The sequence below is a fragment of the Cricetulus griseus genome, chromosome 4 (assembly GCF_003668045.3).
Source record: "Cricetulus griseus strain 17A/GY chromosome 4, alternate assembly CriGri-PICRH-1.0, whole genome shotgun sequence".
In the NCBI taxonomy this organism is placed as follows: domain Eukaryota; kingdom Metazoa; phylum Chordata; class Mammalia; order Rodentia; family Cricetidae; genus Cricetulus; species Cricetulus griseus.
In genome coordinates this window covers 219,086,015-219,105,125 of record NC_048597.1, presented here as the reverse complement: position 1 = coordinate 219,105,125, position 19,111 = coordinate 219,086,015, and the positions used below count along the sequence as shown (strand labels likewise).

General features: G+C 45.5%; 1 protein-coding gene across 2 annotated transcripts in view; it reads left to right on the top strand.

Moving 5' to 3' along the window:
- The window catches only part of Stac (SH3 and cysteine rich domain), a 125,102-nt gene that overhangs the window by 36,972 nt on the left and 69,019 nt on the right, over positions 1 to 19,111 (top strand). For both annotated transcript variants that reach the window (XM_035444611.1, XM_027414743.2), the window contains exon 2: positions 14,346 to 14,649. In XM_035444611.1, the coding sequence (XP_035300502.1) occupies positions 14,346 to 14,649 (304 nt within the window). The remainder of the gene's footprint in view (positions 1 to 14,345; positions 14,650 to 19,111) is intronic.

Here is a 19,111-nt window from a genome sequence, read left to right as displayed (position 1 = left end):
TCTCATCCCGTCTCCCCTTTTCCCCTCCTCTGAAGTCTACTGGACCTAAAACAAAATGCAAGTCTGACGCCCTGCTGCTTCCACTCCTTCTGCCACCAACCTCCTCCTCCCTCATCCATGGACACCTCACCAAGATATCCCTGGGCTGAGAACTGCCAAGGAAGAGTGAGAGGTGGCCTGTCCCTGCAGGCAGCCTTTGCCTGGCTTTTCTTCTCTTCCTCCCTGCCACTTGCCCCATCCCCAAGTCCTCCACTCCCAAATCCATGGGGATTTTTATCACCAAGAGTTCTTAGCAAGCCCTTTGCCTGACAGTCAAGTGCACTGCCTTTTAGAGGCAGTCACACTTGGATTCATATTTTTCAGGCAAGGTTTATTGAGCATTGCTGATGTGTTAGTTTCTGAAACATAAAAGGTCAGAAAACAGAGGAAATGGCCTGCCCTTTAGAGACCTCCTTCCAGCATAGGAGCCAAAGAATGAACAAACAAAGCATGAAATACATGAGGTAGAGCCCTGCTTTGTGTGCCTCTGATACAGTGCACTGAGGGTGCAGTGTCAGGTCTGAGAAATCTCTTCCACACTGTATGAAGTTCACTGGGTTGTGAAGAAACACTAGACAAACTCAGGTTACAGAACATTCTACAAGACAGAAGTTCTGTCATCTTTAAAGATGAAAATGTCACAAAGTCAAAAAAAAACCCACACACTCTCTCAGACCAAATGAGACTAAAAACAGGGAAACCAAAAGAAATATGTAACCCTAGATGAGAAGCTAAGAAAGATTTTTACGATGCTCTTGAGACACCACTGTCCAATGTTTTTCAAAATCCAGATATGAATAACAACATTGAACTCATGTGTAGTGTGCTTCCAAAATGAAATACCTTTCTTCTGAAGAACTGTGCCCCAAAGAACTCAGAAATATTGAGGACAGATTTGTGTAATGTATCTCCTAACAATGACAATAATCAATCATTATTGCTGGGCCAGAAGGAAGGATAAGAAAAGCAAATACTGAACACAGACCTCAACATAAATGCAGCCATACTGAACCTCTTAGAAGAGAAAGTGGGAGGTACCCTTGAACAAATTGGTACAAAAGACCACTTCCTGAACATAACATCAGTATGGCTGTTCTTCAAGAAGATGGGAATCAGTCTACCACAAGATCCAGCAATTCCACTCTTAGGCATATACCCAATAGATGCACATTCATACAACAAGGACATCTATTCAACTATGTTCATAGCAGCATGATCTGTAATAGCTAGAACCTGGAAGCAACCTAGATGCCCCTCAACTGAAGAATGGATAGAAAAAATGTGGTACATTTACACAATGGAGTACTACTCAGTGGGAAAAAAACAATGGAATCTTGAAATTTGCAGGCAAATGGATGGAACTAGAAGAAACCATCATGAGTAAAGTAACCTAGTCACAAAAAGACAAACATGGTATGTATTCATTCACATATGTATTTTAGACATAGAGCAAAGGATTACCAGCCTATAATCCACACTGCCAGAGAAGCTAGGAAACAAGGAGGACCTTAAGAGAGACATGCATGGTCCCCTGGAGAAGGGGGAAGGGACAAGATCTCCTGAGAAAATTGGGAGCATTGGGGGAAGGAGAGAAGAGGAAGGGAGAGGAGCACATGAGGGAGCAGAAAGATTGAGTTGAGGGAAGAATAGAGGAGAGCAAGAAAAGAGATACCATAATAGAGGGAGCCATTATAGGTTTAAAGAGAAATCTGGCACTAGGGAAATGTCCAGATATCTACAAAGATGACCCCAACTAACAATCTAAGCAATTGTGGAGAGGCTACCTTAAATGCCCTTCCTCTATAATGAGATTGATGACTACCTTATATGCCATCCTAGAGCCTTCATCCAGTAGCTGATGGAAGTAGAAGCAGACACCCCAGCTAAACACTGAACCGACCTTCTGGAATCCAGTTGCAGAGAGGGAGGAGAGATGAGCAAAGGGGTCAAGACTAGGCTGGAGAAACCCACAGAAACAGCTGACCTGAACAAAGGGGAGCTCATGGACCCCAGCCTGATAGCTGGGAAAGCAACATAGGACTGCTCTAGACCCCCTGATCGTGGGTGTCAGTGAGGAGGCCTGGGCAATTTATAGGGCCTCTGGTAGTGGATCAGTATTTATCCATAGCATATGAATGGACTTTGGGAGCCCATTCCACATAGAGGGATACACTCTAAGCCTAGACACACGGGGCCTGGACCTTGCTCCAAATGACGACAGACTTTGAAGATCCCCCATGGAAGGCTCACCCTCCCTGGGGAGCAGAAAGGGGATGGGATAGTGGGTCGGTCGGGGGCAGGGGAGGAGGGGGGAGAGAGAACTGGGATTGAAATGTAAAAGAAGCTTGTTTCTAATTTAAATGAAGAAAAGGATCTAAATGTGTCATGTGACCTCCAATGGTCCCACTATAAGCCTTGCTCAGGTCAGGGCCACCCCAGAGTGAGGCACATGTTCCCTGTGGCTGCTGAGATCCCTCTAGGCTGGTTTATGTTGCAGTAGGGAGGGGCCTGAGCATGGTGAGACCATTCGGGAACCTTCTCAGAGCAACACAATCTCTGTGTTCATCGCGGTTGACATATGTACCCTAGAAATGTCCCTTCCATGTCCTTGGACACCCTCTAAACTATATCCTCATCTTCTGGATTAACCCTATCCATTCATCTTGCCTGGTCACCACTGAGGCTCTTCAGTCTTGAGTTTGTTCCTCTCATCCACCACCTACTGTTAGACCTGGTTCTTGAAATCTTTTGGTTTTAAGCCTCAAGGTCAAGAGAACCCACTTCTTCTATTCCCTTTAATTCCACACAATGCTATAAAATAGCGTGCAAAGATACGGCGTGGAGACAGAGCAGGAGAGGCACCAACACAGGTACAGAGCTGTGTGGTTTGGAGAGGAGAAAAGAGGTTGGCTGTGGTGTATGACAAAGAATGGGGTTAAAGATGGCAAAAAGGAAGTCTCAGGGTCTTGTAAGCAAGAGCACTGTTTGGATGACTCTGAGATTTTCCCCCAATAAATGTGGGAAATCCACTCTCTCAGTTACTTAAAACAAAGTACTCATCCCCTGGCAAAAGCTACACTGTGGGTAAGGATGGAGACAGACGGGAAGCAGAGTTCTTACCTCTTCGTATAAGATGAGAGTGGACAGAATGACGCCCCGGTGATGTAGTAGGGAGGTGGTTGCCTGGTAACAAGGCACCTGGAAGCATGAGATACCAAACTTTGTGGTGAAGTTATGGAAAGTTCTGGCAGGATGTGGGCAGAAGTTCTCAGCTGAGATTTAGATTTAGAGCTAAAGTTCTCCAGAAGCATGAGTGTGAAAATGCCCAAGGTGTCTTCCATTCTTGTTACCTAGTGCATTGTACTCTAGTTGGAGGTGTGGTTAGGTAGCACCAATAACAGAGCAGGAGCCTCCTCGCTGCAGCTCCGATACACAGCCATCCCTCTAAGGAGGCAGCACTGTCCATCAGCAAGCTTTCATTGATGACCTGTTAGTTTGATGCAGCTGCTGTAATAAAATACCACAAACTGGATGACAGAAATAACAGGCTTATTTTTTTCTCCATTCTATAGGCTGGAGATCCAATAGCCACATATTACATTCTTCTGAGGCTTCTGTCTCCTGGCTTTGCAAAGGGCTGCCTTCTCACTGTGTCTTTGCCTCGTCGTTCCTTCATGTGTCTATGTGTCTAAATCTCTTCCTCTGTATATGTGTGTGTGTGTGTGTGTGTGTGTGTGTGTGTGTGTGTGTGTGTGTGTGTGTGTTTTCTTGGGTGGGGTTTGAGTGCCCATTCATGTGGATAGAAGCTAGAAGTCAATATTGGATGCCTTCCTCTTTTGCTAGTCCACTTATTTTTGGAGACAGGGTGTCTCACTAAACCTAGAGCTTACCAATTCAGCTGGAGGCTAGCCATTGAGCTCCAGGAATCCACCTATCTCTGTCCCCAAAGTGCTAGGCTTACAAATGTCTGATTCTGCATCTAGCTTTTCCCTGGGGATGGGAACTTGGAAACCAATGCTTGTGCAGCAAAATTTTTCCACTGAGCCACTTCCCCATGCCCCAAATCTCCTCTTCTGGTAAGGGTACCAGTCAGATTGGATTAGAGCACATCGTAATGGTCTTGTTTTGACTTTAATTACCCCTGTAAAAGCCAGATCTCCAAACATAGTCACATTCTGAGGTACAGGGTGGAGTGTTAAGCCTTCAGTGTAAGAATTTGGAAGGACACAATTCACACTGCAATCAGTGCCTATTTACAAGGCAGGGCTTTATAAACAAAGCTTAGTGTTGTACTAAGTGTACATATTTATTCTCTAGCCCTTTGGTTATTTAATTGGTAGGTTCTGTGAATCAAATTCTAGAAGCACTCGTAATCTAAACCCCTCGTGTGCTTTTGAGACGGTTTTTCTGTGATGCACAGAGCCAACATTTGTCAAGAGTCAAGCTCTTCTCTTTGCTCTTGAGAAGAAATATCATTGGTCCCAGGCTCGAACCCCTCCCCCACTCAGTTTCCCTCAGCAACAGCAATAACATGTGAAGCAGAAAAGACCAAGTAAGGCCACATGTAGTGGGCTTGGTGGCTGCAGTTTCTTACAGCTTGGCTTGACTACCGTTGATAGGCCATGTGGATCAACACCAGATTTCAGTTCAGCCTCTGTGCCTCCTAGACAGGGCTTCCCCTGGTAAAACTCCAAGGATGAAGAAGGTCATGGAAACACTCGACAAAATCCATTCATGCTACACCAGGCAACTGACTCCACAAGCTTTCCTTCAGGCTAACAATGAGCCCCCATGCATATACCTCAGAGACCAGTGTAAACCTTGCTGGTGATTTTCTGATTACAGATTACAATGAACACCCAATTTAGAAGTATTTTGACACAAAATTCTTTGCCACAAAATCACCCCTAAATTTGCTTTCTTCTGCCCTTTCCAGCCCAGATCCATCATGGTCACCACTTCTTATTCACCCCTTCACTGAGAAGCTGGGTATCTGATTATAAATCCCTCTCCTCTCAGGACCCAGTGGGACTGAGATTAGTCCCTGAGTGGTCTCCTCGACACACTTCTTCTCAACACACAGATTCTCTTTGCAAGGAGGAATCTCTGGAGGTATTATGTATGACTCTGCTGACATCATATTTAGGAGACAATGTATGACTTTGCTGGCATACCCAGGAGTCATTTCAGAAAAAAAAGACATAGATAGCAAACACATCTTTGGAAATCTGGGGTGGCTTGTGCTCTAGTTGTGTCTATGTGTTGAGACCGAAACGGTGACTAGAGACAAAGTTAGATGAGTGGATGAATCAAGAACAGCCCCACGACAAAGAGAAGTTCAAGGTCATCCTTAGCTTCATAGTCAGTTTAAGGCAAGCCTAGGCTTATAACATAAGATGCTGTCTCAAAAACTACAAGTTAATCCATCCTCTGGGATTGTAAAGAATGTCTCTGTCTGACTATTCTAGTCCCTACTGATGCCTTCTTTCTCAACTACATAGATTAGGCAGCAATCAAAGCCTACTTACTACTTTATGGCATCGATGCCTGGTCTTATAAAGCCTTGGATTCTTTTCAACATTGCTGCTTGTCTGTAGAAGCACACCCTACATTTCTGAAGAATGGACTCTGGTCTCCTGTATTACAGTGTCCTGCAGGGTCAGAGCTGTGAAGGGGTTTGGAAGAACTAGGTTAATTTTCCCCTTTCCTGTTGGGACTCAACCATGCAGCTGTAGGGAACAGAATATACAGTCAGTTCTATTCAATAAACGTTACTTTACCTGTCTGTTTATTAACATGACTGTGACAGATCCAGGCAGACCCAGGGAGAAATTTTCTGACTTTTAAGTCACTGTCTAAACTGCAGTGAATCTAACCTAGAATGTATTGTGCTTGTAATAAAAGAAATTAGACATAGGCAGGGGATATGGCTGTCACTAAAGTACCTGCCAAACAAGAATTAGAACCTGAGTTCCAGTTCTCATAACCTACCTAAAAAGTCTGTGTTTGTAATTCCAGTGTGGGGGAGGCAGAGACAGGAACTGGGATTCACCAGATATCCATCCAGTGAGAGGGCTTGTCTCAAAAACTAAGATGGAAACCTCCAAGGTCTGCCCTCCATGTGCATGCAAATGCATGTGTACACACATGCATGCACACACATGTATACACACATGCACACACATGTATACACACATGTATACATACATGTATACACACATGCACACACATGTATACACACATGTATACACACATGTATACACACATGCACATACATGTATACACACATGCACACACATGTATACACACATGTATACACACATGCACACACATGTATACACACATGCACACACATGCACACACATGCATACACACACATGTATACACACATGTATACACACATGCACACACATGTATACACACATGCATGTACACACATGTATGTACACACATGTATGTACACACATGCATGCACACACATGCACACAAATAAAAGGAATCCAACTAATAAGAATAAAAACTGAGCACAAAATGGGAAAGCTCACCATAGGCCCTGTATTTCCCAAAACCCATAATGCACTGCTGCCCACTAGCCTTGGGTGTGTTTGGGAAACACTCTGACAACCCACAGCATCAGCCAGACTTGAAACAGATGCAGTTAGTGGTCCACGTGGTTGATGAGGGTGAAGGAGAGTGGGTCGCAGAAGGAATGCACACACGTGAGAGTTAATCCCCGACCTCTGCTTGCCGAGTAACTCATGCCCTTCATGCTTAGATCATCAATTGATTTAATCACGTCTTTACAGGCAAAAAAGAAGCCAGTGACTATCTCAATGGGAGATGTAGCTATTTTAGAGGACATCAAATGTTAAGAGGAAAAAGATGTTGATTTCCAAAATTAAAGATGCAGATCACATAGGGAAATCCAGGACTCGATATTGGCTTGTCAGCAGTTTTCTGCTGACCTCATCTAGATCCAGATAAGAAAGCCAGTGAGCCAATGATGTGGTTTTAGATAGCTGAGAAGATGTCTGTAAAAGCTACTGGCGGTTTTAGCTTAACAAGCATGAGCATAAGCTCCGAGTGCCCACAGGGAGCCCGCAGTATGCCTGTATGGGCAGACTGGTTCGCAGCACACTTTCCCCCATACTTCAGACTTGAGATCCTGCTCTCGGAACATCGAGCGCACACTGGTTAATTAGCTTCATCGAAGCTTCACCAACTGGTGAATCAACATGTCTGCATTATGGTCGCCTTCAGGCTACATTCTCCACATGCTCTCAGGACACCTGACTTCTGCTCTCCCTAATTAACTGCCGCCTCAGTGCTGCTCAAATGGCAGCTGCATAGATCATTGCTAAAATCCCAGCTGGCACCAGGGTGACAAATTGCACTAAACTGAGAGATTTTCCTAAGAGAAGGGTGAAGGTGGGCTGCTTCTCCCCAGAGATCATTTGACTTTGGGGGCTTTGAAGTCAGAGACTTCTATATGGAGGCATTTACATCGTCAAGACCCTGGTCTCTCATCTATAAAATAGGTAGTGACCTGTCAGAGCTGCCCCGCCTCCCACTGTGCATTGGTCCCGAGTGTACACTCTCTTCTATCTGTAAGCTGGTCTTTCTCTTCCAGCTCTTGACATCTCTGCCCTCTCTCTCCTGGCTTCTCCCATGTATTGAACAATCAAATATCCATATCCTGGCCTAGAGGAGACTCAGGGAGTAAAATGCTTGCAAATGCCAGGACTTGATCTATGTCCCCAGAAACTGCATCAAAAATAAACGCCAGGCATGGTAGTATGTGCTGGTAATCCCAGAACCGTGGAAGTAGAGACAGGTGGATCCCTGGGGATACTGTCTAGCCAGCTCAGATGACTTTCTGTCTCAAAATACGATGTGGCACCTATAAAACATCACATGGGGTTGTTCTCTGGTCTTCACATGCACCTGCATACATGTGAACCACACACATACATGTGAACCACAGACACCACACACAATGATCTGTACACAACCAACACCAACTCTGCCAGCCCGCTTGTGTCCCTCTGCTTGTTGCCTCTCCTCCCATACATCACCCCCCACCCCTGTCCTCTATTCAGGGACAGAGCTCCAACAATGACCCCCTGTTATGCATTATCAGATTAACAGTAGCTTGAAAACAACTAACATTTAAACAAAACTTTCCCCAAACAACACTGAGATGTACAGTCCCCTCTGGCCACTGTCACTTTACTAATCTGCTTCATGGTAAACTCAAAGAAACTGCCTTGCCTACCCCCCCACCACACCTACTCTTTTCCCCTCTGGCCATTCCTTCTTGAAACCTTTGCTCTGCACACCTGGGTCTTCATTGAATCTGCCATGTTGCTAAGATTTCTCAAAGTCTCTCTTTGCAGGGCCTTGGGCCTCACTAACTTAAATTGTTGCTTGAGTTAATTTGACTCCCCTGGCTTTCTAGCTTTCTCTGAATCCTTCTTTCTCATAGCTCCCACCATACCCCTCTCTAGGTCTCCTTCCTCGGCCACTTCCCAAACACCCCTGCCTGGCCTCATGGGTCTTCTTTTCATATACATTTTCAGTCTCCTGAGCTCTGTCTTCAGACAGTGGGTCTCCAGGATCTGCTTATGGCATTTGTAATGATTTTATCTGGTCTCATGGTCCTGCTCGCCATCCATATACTCATGGCTCCCCACTCACTGCCCAGCTTAGACCTTCTTCCTGAATGCCAAAAGCATGTATCTCCTTACCAATACTTTGGCTCCCCTTGAATTCTAAATAAGCACCTCAGACCTCCCAGTCTCCATGACAACTGTGTCTTCTCTGCTGTTCCTCCTTCAAGTAAAAGGGCATGCCTCCGTTCACTCAGTTGCACCAATCTTAGAGTTACTCATTCATATCCAACCCAACAAACCCCTGGGTCCATCTCCAGAATGTACCTGCAATACAAGTGTGTCTGATCACATGTCAGAATCCCCTTTTGGCCAGACACTTACTGTAGGTAACTCCCAGCAGGGCTCTTTGCTTCAGTCTTGCCTCTTAACCATCTGTTTCTCAAATACTCCCCAGAGTATCCCTTTAAATCAAAGTCAGCCCTAGCCACTTTCTTGCTCTGAACCATTGCCCTTGGGATAAATTCCACAGCCCTTGCCATGGCCAGCAAGGAAGCCCCAACTGAAGCTGATTTTTGGATCAGTGCCCTTGCCGCGTCCTCATCAGTTGTTGCAGGGGACACTGCTTTCTCACTGGGACCATTGGCTGCTGGCTTTCTCATCACCCATAATGCTCTTCTGCCTGTTGTCCAATACCAACAATATCTTTCTGCTAGTTTTTCCACTACCCCCAATGCTCTCCTGCAACATTACTCACTTTCCACAGCTTTCTTCACCTCGCTGCTCAGATGTCACCTGTCAAAAAATCCTTCTTGTGACCTTCTAAAGCCCTCATCTACTTTTTTCCCTTCGTAACTTAAGCACTCACTCAAGTACATTGTCATTTATTCATTTTTTTCTTCTGCCTACTCGACTTTAAACCATAAGGAGATTAATTTCATTGTCATTAAATATTTTCACTGTTTTATCACCAAAATTGGGTACTATGACTGGCTCCTTGTAGCATCCAAATGGATATTCATTACTGAATTATTTTTAATGAATAAGGAAGTGAATGATCCTTTACTTGGAGAGTTTTCTAATATGTGAGACTGGAGATGTAGCTCATTGGTAAACTCTTTTGTACAAGGCCCGGTATTTGATCACAATCACTAAAATACACAAATGAATAAAGTTTACAAAAATGTTAAGAACTGAGATATAGGTCATTTCCAGCCATGAGAATGTACTTATGAATATTTGTGGAAGCTAAATTTGTGGTTCAATGGTGCTGTTCTTCCAGAGGATCTAAGTTCAATTCTTAGTCCCCACATCAGGCTGCTCATAGCTGCCTGTGACTCCATCTTTGGGGGATCCTATACCTTCTTTGGTCCCTTGGGGTACCAGCATCTATGTAGTATATACTCACATAGACACATTAAATAATTTACATTTTATTTTTTTATTATGCTTATAATTCTTATTTAAAAGAGAATACTTTTAAATAGAACTGTACCACCTTAGTGGTTGTACATAGAAGTTAATGATTTTGTGACCCTGTGCTTATCAAACTCTATTTGTATTTCCTCATTTGATATCTTCCTGTCTGGTCTCTGTTCCATTGGGGATGTTTGAAGTGCCTGTTTGAGCTTGCAGCTAGGATCCTGTTTATTTGGTAGGCATGTCTTTTAAGCAGTCCACCTCAGTAGGAAATGTCTCATCTGCTTCCAACCAAACCTCTGTCTCTAGAAGCAAGCAGACTTCCTCACCCATCACGGTGTCCAGCCACACACATGAGGACATGAGGGCAAGGATGGGAAGTGCTGAGGACTCCCTGTCATCATATGTAAACTTCTGGAGACCACAGACCTACTTCCCCACTCACTGACCAGCAGAAGTCCCATGTTCCTGAGACCTGGGGTAACAGCCTTTCACCCCTGTCCAACACCTGGAGACTCAAGAACACAAAGAGTGTAGGGTCAGCAGAAGGCAGACTTAACTTTGGACCCAGTCTTCAAAAGCTCTTTGACCTTAAGCTGATACTTTGTAATGATAACTCTTTCTGCCTGCCACTTGGGTTCTGCAGCCGCTTTAGGGCCCCCAAATAACATACAGAGACTTAATATTAGTTACAATGCTGTTGGCCAATGACTAGGATTTCTTATTTACTAGCTCAATCTTAATTATCGATCATAACTACTAACCTATATAATTTTATAAGGACTTATCTTACCAAAGATGTCGGCCTTATGCATTCTTTCTTCCAGGGATCACATGGTGACCACTCTCTCCCTTTCCTTCATTTCCCAAAATCCTCCTTGTCTCCTAGTTCCGCCTAACTTGCTTCCCTCTTGGCCAACAGTGTCTTATTTATCAACCAATAAGACAAACATATACATAGAAGGACTTCCCCCATCAATACTTGACCTCCTTCAGCCTTTATTTCTCCAATGCTTCAATAACCACCTTCCCTGCCTACACCCCTGTGTTGGTTCTACCCTGTAAGCAGAGCAGACATGTAGCTCAACAGCCTTAACTACTGCCATCTTTCTGTTGGTGAGTGTGTAGGGTTGACAGTCAGGATAGGACTTGGCTAGGAAGTTGTAGTCTCAGCTTGGGTCCCTTTTATCTTGCTAGAGGTAACATAGTTCAAGTCTGTGATCTCCCTGCGTGGAAGGAGTCTTGCCTCTCATAATCCCTCAGGTTATCACAGATTTGATCCCGAAAGCATTTGAGAAGCTTCCGAAGGAGCCACAGAGTCCTACCTTACAACCAGCCTAGAGCTCCCCCGCCCGTAGTCTCCTACTCCCTTCACCCTTCTCCCCTCTCATTAATCCTCTTTGTTCCCCAATGGTCTTGCTTCTACTCTCAGGTCACATATAACCCATACATGATTTTATGCATCTATATAAAATCTAAGACACCCCAGTGAGCCGGGCAGTGATGGCGAATGCCTTTAATCCTGGGACATGGGAGGCAGAGGCAGAGGCAGAGGCAGGGGGATCTCTGTGAGTTCAAGTTCAGCCTGGTCTACATAGCCCAGCGCCAGGATAGGCTCCAAAGCTACACAGAGAAACCCTGTCTCGAAAAACCAGAAAAAAAGAACCCCCAATGATAGCAAACATGTCATTTGTCTTTCTGAGACTGGGTTAATTTACTTAGTGTGATTTCCTCCAGTTACATCATTTACCTGCAAACAACATTGCTTTCTTCTTTATGACCAGAAAGAATCCCAATGAACATTCATCATCTGTTCCTCCTTTGCCAGATATCTGGGATAGATAAATAGACAAATAACAGTAATAACTGTCGTGAATATGCTCAACTTACAACACATATTTATATGAAATATCCTTATATGATAGTACAACATTCAGGAAATACATACAGTCAATTTTTGAAAGTGTGTGTGTGTGTGTGTGTGTGTGTGTGTGTGTGTGTGTGTTGTGTGTATGTGTATAACACAGTACATATGTGGAGGCCACAGCAAAACTTGTGGAAGCCAGTTCTCTTTCCATCTTGTAGGTCCTAGGGATAGAACTCAGGTCTTCAGGATTGATGACAAGTGCCTTTTATGTGTTGATCCATCTCATCAGCTGGACATTAAAGTAAAATGAAAGCAAAGTCCAAGAGCCTGGATGGCTCACATATGGACTATCACCAGGAGGCTGAGGAGAGAGGGTAAGCTGCAGGTTTGAGGGCCATATAGTAAGTTCTAAGACAGCCTAGACTGTGATGTGAAATCTTGTCTCATCTCTGTCCCTAAAACTGGCAGAATTTTTAAACTAACAAGATTTAGAGAGTGGAAAATATGTTCTGCTTTTGAAGGGAATCACAGCAAATCGATATGGCTTTTTGTGCTGTGTCCTGCTCTATGGCCACAGTGGCTTCCTAGTCTTCTGAGGTCAATATAGAGGTGGGGTAGAGGTGGCAGGCTGGGGCAGCCTAAGTTATCTTACATGTCCTTGGGGAGTCCGGTCCCACTGTGTAGACTCCAGTAAGCACAGGGCACCTTCATGCATGGCTTCCGCAGGTGTGATTCTGAGTAATAGGAAGAATGGCCACAGGTGAATACTCATCAAAGGAGGCCACCTCAAAGGTGTAGTGACCCCCGAAAGCCATAAACTAGCACACTGTTCACTCCTTTTATCTGGGCGGGAGGAAGACAGGGTGCTAAGGGCTGATAATGAAATGTGTGAGAGATTGGGAGAGAGCCATGGTAGCTGGCAAGGACTGAGCAAAACCAATGCTGGCGCAGACTGTGACCAGGGCTGAGGGCCCAGGAGCTCAAGCAGCAGGGGTTGTACCCTTTGTTTGTTTAGTGCCAGGGACAGAGTCCAAGGTGTTACATATGCCAGGCAAGCATTCTACCACTGAGCTATAGCTTCAGCCTTGTTTTCTACCATTTAATTGTTGAGACACAAAATTGTCAAAGCTGAATCCAACTCCCTTTGCAAAGCAGTCAGGCCTTGGATATGTGATCCACTGGCTACAGCCTCCTGAGTAGCTAGAGTTCTAGGCCTGCAGTGGCACATTCAGCTGGAGCATGTCTTAATGCCCAAGAAAAGGGGAAGTATCTAGAAGAATTGAAGGATGGGACTCATGTATTCACATCTGTGCTTCCAGAAGATCCCTCCAGAATCAGCATGGATTGGATTAGGAGTGCAGACTGAAATCAAGTCCAGAACTATTCTAAATCCACTTGGTGTATTACTATAAGTCCCAAAGACAAAGAGAAGTGACCTGCTTTACTGAGGCTGAACACCAGGGCAAGGGAACATTAGCTAAACAACTAAGCAGGCTGTTAAAATATTGAGTTATACACACATACCGCACACGTAAACACATGTACCCCACACACCCCCACCCCACATACATACAGGCACATATATGAGCACCACACACATATACATACAAACATATTTCACATATAACATACATGCACATACTTGCAATGTTACACGTGCATGTACATATACATATACACATATACTACACACAAGCAGAAGCATATACCACACACACATATACCACATGGGCATGCAGGCTCTCTCTCTCTCTCTCTCTCTCTCTCTCTCTCTCTCTCTCTCTCTCACACACACACACACACACACACACACACACACACACACAAACACACACACAAACACACACACACACACACACACACACACACACACATTTCTCATCCACATATTTCAGATACGTGCAGATTAGAGAGCTTCTGACTTATGTCCTGGAGACCAGTTAGCCAGATCAGTATCAAGTCATAAGGAGACATTGTTCATATACTATGCTGTCCATAAAGACAGTTAGCTTATGATCATAAGACCAAAGACCTTGTCATGACAAAGAGAAGACACTATTACACACACAGCCTTTGCACCCAGGAGTTCATACCTCATTTCCAACTATGAAAATTCAAAAAGATAAAAGGTCAAAAAGCCAGTATCCTGGGACTTTAGAAAGCACATAGGTGGAAACTCAAGGAGCAAGGGTGAGAAGAAGGTGGGATAGGGCAGGTGGAGCCTCTTTCTGCTCAGGGTGGACCTCTGAGTCCCGTTTCAGCTAGCTGCAGGCCTTGAACTACCCACTCTGGGGCCTGGCCCAGCCTCCCGGGCTAAGGTATCTGTGGGTCAGCACAGGGCAGTTAGCTGCACCTGCCACAGGAGTCACAGGACTGATCATAAGAGCAGTTGTCCTGTCATTGCATTGCAGCTCCAGAAACTAAAACGGTCACTTTCTTTCAAGACCAAGAGCTTGCGGAGCAAAAGTGCTGACAACTTCTTCCCGAGAACCAACAGTGACGTGAAATTGCAAGCAGACCTGCTGGCCAAGGTCAGCCTGGGCCCCAGCCCAGGCCCCAGCCCAGGCCCCAGCCCAATGCCCGTCCCTGGAAGCCCTGCACCTATGGCCTCCAGGCCTGGCCTGCACCCTGGCAGCAACAACAAGGTCCACGCCTTTCAGGAACATGTCTTTAAGAAGCCCACCTTCTGTGATGTCTGCAACCACATGATCGTGGGTAAGATCCCCCGACACACAGGTGTAACAACCCTGGGAAACTGAATGTAAGCTGGGTGCCCGGGCTGAGGGACCCACAGCTTCAGAGAGTTGGATGCAAATGGGTCCATGTGGGGCGTAGCTTTGAGGAAGAGGATTTGTGAAAAGGAAAGGGAGAACAGGGCCAGGAGGAGGGAGAAGGTGTTTGGGATGCAGTTATAAGCAAGCCATCAGCTGGCACCCTCCACCAAGAGCCTGGTACCGTTTACACCTTTTTTGTATGTGGCCCGTGTACACCTGCCTGAGCCTGATATGCCAGGTGGGCAGAGGAGACCTGAAATGTTTGTCTGTCCTCACTGAAACTGGACGCATATGTGATGGCCGGTGTGGCCAGGAAGGTAGAATGTTCTACGATTCCCTCACCTTGGTCAAGGTCCAGTTAAGAGGTGTGTCAGTATAAAAGAGAATAAAGGGAGAGTTTATTCTAGAGCCAAATATTAGTGGCCATGGTCCCAGAAACACAACTTCAGGTTACCCCAAATGTCATGCTTCAATGTTTCATGAGGTTTTTCATAGTAGTGGAACAATGAAAGTTATAAATCAAGGGATATTTAAAAATATATGGGTGGGAACATCATACAGTCGTGTTACAGAAAAGCAGGGGGTCTCAGCCATCAACCTCAGATGGGGTCTGTGGCATGCTCAGCCTTTGGGTCAGTGCAAGTTTAAGGTCATCATATATTCCACAAATTATTTGCCTCCAAGTCTCACAAGGCCAAACACAGTGACTAGGGAACTAAAGGTAGTCCCAAATCATTTGTCTCTGGACCTGCGATGTTCTAGCTCTCTGAAGTGACAGAAGTTTTGATCAGCCTCACAGAGTGTAAGGAGGTACAGCAGCCATACAGCTTTTGTTCTGGAACCTTCCACACCCAGGTGGGATATTCTAATTGGGAAGCAACATCAGTCCTACTGCTGCCTCAGCCAGGAGGCCTGTCCACATTTTCAGATAAGGCTCACCACCTCACACGTCCCCTCCTTACTCCCAACTCTCCCTGCTCTTTCTCCAAACAAACCACATGTAGAAAACAAGGTTTGTATTAGTCAAGAGATTTCCATCAAAACACCACTTACCCCCACACTAAAACTAGCCATCTTTCAGTTCTCATTTGAGTGTCTTTAGATCAGACAGAGCCCAACTGACCAGGACACTGTGAGGTAGTGAGTTGTATCTTTTCTTGCCCTTGTCCCTCACTCTTGCCTTAAGCCGGAGGCCCATCCCTGTCCTGTCATTCTCCTGGCAAGGACAAGAGGTGGAGTGCAAAGCTCCTTGAGTTCTTGAGCTGGAGGTGACCCACTGCAACTTCTGGCAAATTCCTTTGGTTGGATAGACTGAATGAGAAGTCCCACAGTCAGGAGGGTAGAGAAAAACCATTTGATATTTCCAGCCACCTGGAAAGGGGTATGGACGAAGACACGGAGAATAGGGTCAGAAATCTGATCCAATGCCTGGGTCGCCTTTGGACTTTTCAGCCTGTTCGCCTGGTAGGTGCAGCTCCTTCTTGGAGCCCTCACCCACTCGCTTCTCCATTTGACCCTGAGTGTGGCACCTGGCTGCCAGTGTGGGAGATGGAGGGGGTCCCGTCATGCTCTGTACTTAGCAGCCTGCCTCCTGCCTGGTTTTCCTGAATGCCTGCCTCCTTTCTGAACCGCATGCATCACTTTCAATTGCCACCAGGCCTTTTCAAGGTGCTGCTATTCATAACCCTGAAGGAGGTGGGGACGAACATCTATTTCCGACCTCATTGTGAGGCGAGAGAAAAGACAAGGAACATGTGGTTTCAGAATGAGTGATGGAAATGCATTCACCCCTGAGGAATGTCACAGCCATTGCCCTGGAGGCTTTTCAGGACACCTCAAGTGCAGCAACAACGTTATAGACTCTGTGCTGAGGAAGGTTACAATGTGCTTTCGTCTGAATTCCACTTATACTGTAGCTGCCTTTTAAAAGTGTATGTGTACACGTGGTTGGGAGGGGCATGTGCACATGCCTGCCTGTGCTCAGAGGATTACAAGTGGCTGTGAGCCTCCTGATGCAGGTCCTGGGAATGGAGCTCAGGTCCTCTAAAGAAGCAGCAAGTGGTTTTTAACTGCCGAACCATCTCTCTAGCCCCATGTATCTGTCTTTTAAATTATTTTTAATTTTGAAGACAGAGTCTCATGTATCCTAGGCTGGCCTAATTACCTCTAATTAGGACAGCCTTGAACTTTTAATCATCCTGCCTTCCCTCCCCCCAAGAGAACTGGGATTTCCTTTGTGTGCCACCACACCTGGTTTTGTAAGGATCAAACCCAGGTCTCCATGAATGCTGAGGAAGTACCATAGGTGCCTTTTCATTGGAACCCCTTCTTAACTGGGGGGTGGGGTGTGTGTATATGCATCTGCATGTGGGGGCTGGAGGCTGACTGTCAGGTGCCGTCTCTATCACTGCTCTTGTATTTTGAGGCTGGCTGGACACAGAGCTCCAGGAATCTGCTTGCCTTATCCCAACCCCTTCTAACACTGAGTGTGTGTGTGTGTGTGTGTGTGCGTGTGTGTGCGCGCGCGTGTGCATGTGCTCGTGCAACGCCACTTTTCCTGGCTTTTATCTGGGTGTCGGGAACCCAAACTCAGCGGTCCTCAACCTGTGGATCACTATCCCTTTGGGGTCCAATGACCTTTTCACGGGGGTCACCCAAGACCATCAGAAAGCACAGATATTTACATTATGGTTTATAACAGCAAAATTATAGTTACAGAGTGGCAACAAAAATAATTTTACAGTTGGGGAGGTCACCACAACATGAGGAACAGTTTTAAAGGGTCACAACAGTGGGAAGGAAGGATGGGAAACAACTACCTGAAGCCATCTCCCCAGCCCTACTTCTTTGTTATCTTTTAAAAAGAAATAAGGAAAAAGTAAAAGTAGTCAACAAGTTGACCTGTTCCTTTCCAGGATCTAACAAAGCAGACTAGTGCCTTCTTTGAGGAGAGCAGAGAGAGGACTGAAAGGCTTGAGAGGACAGAAGGGGTTCCCCAGGCTTCTCTGGAAAAAAAAAAGGGAAGACCAAGAGATTTTACCCTCCTCACTCTAGGTTTCTGAGACAGAAGTACATTCTTAACTGGGGTTTGAGACAATATATGCGTGCCTTGTTGACACCTGCCCTTAAAGTTGTAAAGATAACATGGCCACAGAGGGCACATTGGTCAGTAAAGACAGTCATAGCTGACCATCTGTTTCAAGTTCCTTTGCCTCATACTTGATGCCTGAGGCACTCCCTGTTGAGCTGGCTCCCACACCCCATGGGTTAAGCAGTTCCTGGGCCAGGCCCTCTACACAGTCTAGCCATGCCTCTAGAGTGCCCTACTCTTTGTTTTTGCCTATAGGGCAGGGTTGCTGTGGATGATTTTTAAAAAAATATATTTTAGTATAATATTTTAATTTATTCTTTGAGAATTTCATGCATGCATACAATATATTTCAATCACACTCATCCCCTCTCCCCTTCTAATTCCTTCCAGCTCCTCCAACTCTCTCCCTAATTTTACTTACTTTTATAAAACCTTGCTGTATCTAATTACAGCTGGCTATATATACACACACGTGTGACCATCCATTGAAGCCTGGGCAACCTAGTAGGTGCCAAACCACTAAGGAAAATGAATTCTCTCTCTCCTAGCCATCATCAACTGTCAGTCACTTCCCAGCTAGGAGTGGAAGCTCATTGCCCCACCCCTCTCCATCATCTGCAGGTCTTGTACAGGAGACCAGAGGCTGTTAGTGAGTGCAATGGTACTTGGGTGTCTGGAAGACACTGTTTCTCCCAAGTCCTCCCCATTCTCTACCTCTTCCAATCTCTCTACCTTCTCTTCCTCGGTGCTCCCTGAGACATGGGCCGGGGGAGGAGTTGGTAGAGAGTGTGATATATTCTCACCTCTTTAGGCAGCTCCTCCTACAAAGACTGGCCACCTGTTCAAGCCAATGATAGACAACCCAGCCTTCCCTAGAAATGTGAGAGAAGCAAGTATTCATGCGTGCCTGTGCACTCCAAAGATGAATGCCCTGCCTCTGGGACAACAGGACTCAAGACTACATCTTAGATGGAGAGAATTATGAACTGACTGAGGTCCTTGGTCAGAAGAACACCTCTTTTCCTCCAAGTAGATCCTCTCCTGAAATCCTTAAGGCTTGACAAGGAGCGTGAGTGTCAGAGGACAATTTTCATGTACATGGAAAATGTACACTTGTGACATTCTACCTTGACAGTGAATTGAACATTGGCAGGGACTCACTCAAGGGAGCATTGAGCCAATGTGACAATGCAACAGGTAAACATGTGTATGTGTGTGTGTGTGTGTGTGTGTGTGTGTGCGTGTGTGTGTGTGTGTGTGTGTGTGTGTGTGTGTGTGTGTGTGTGTTTGTACACATGCATGCTCATATGTG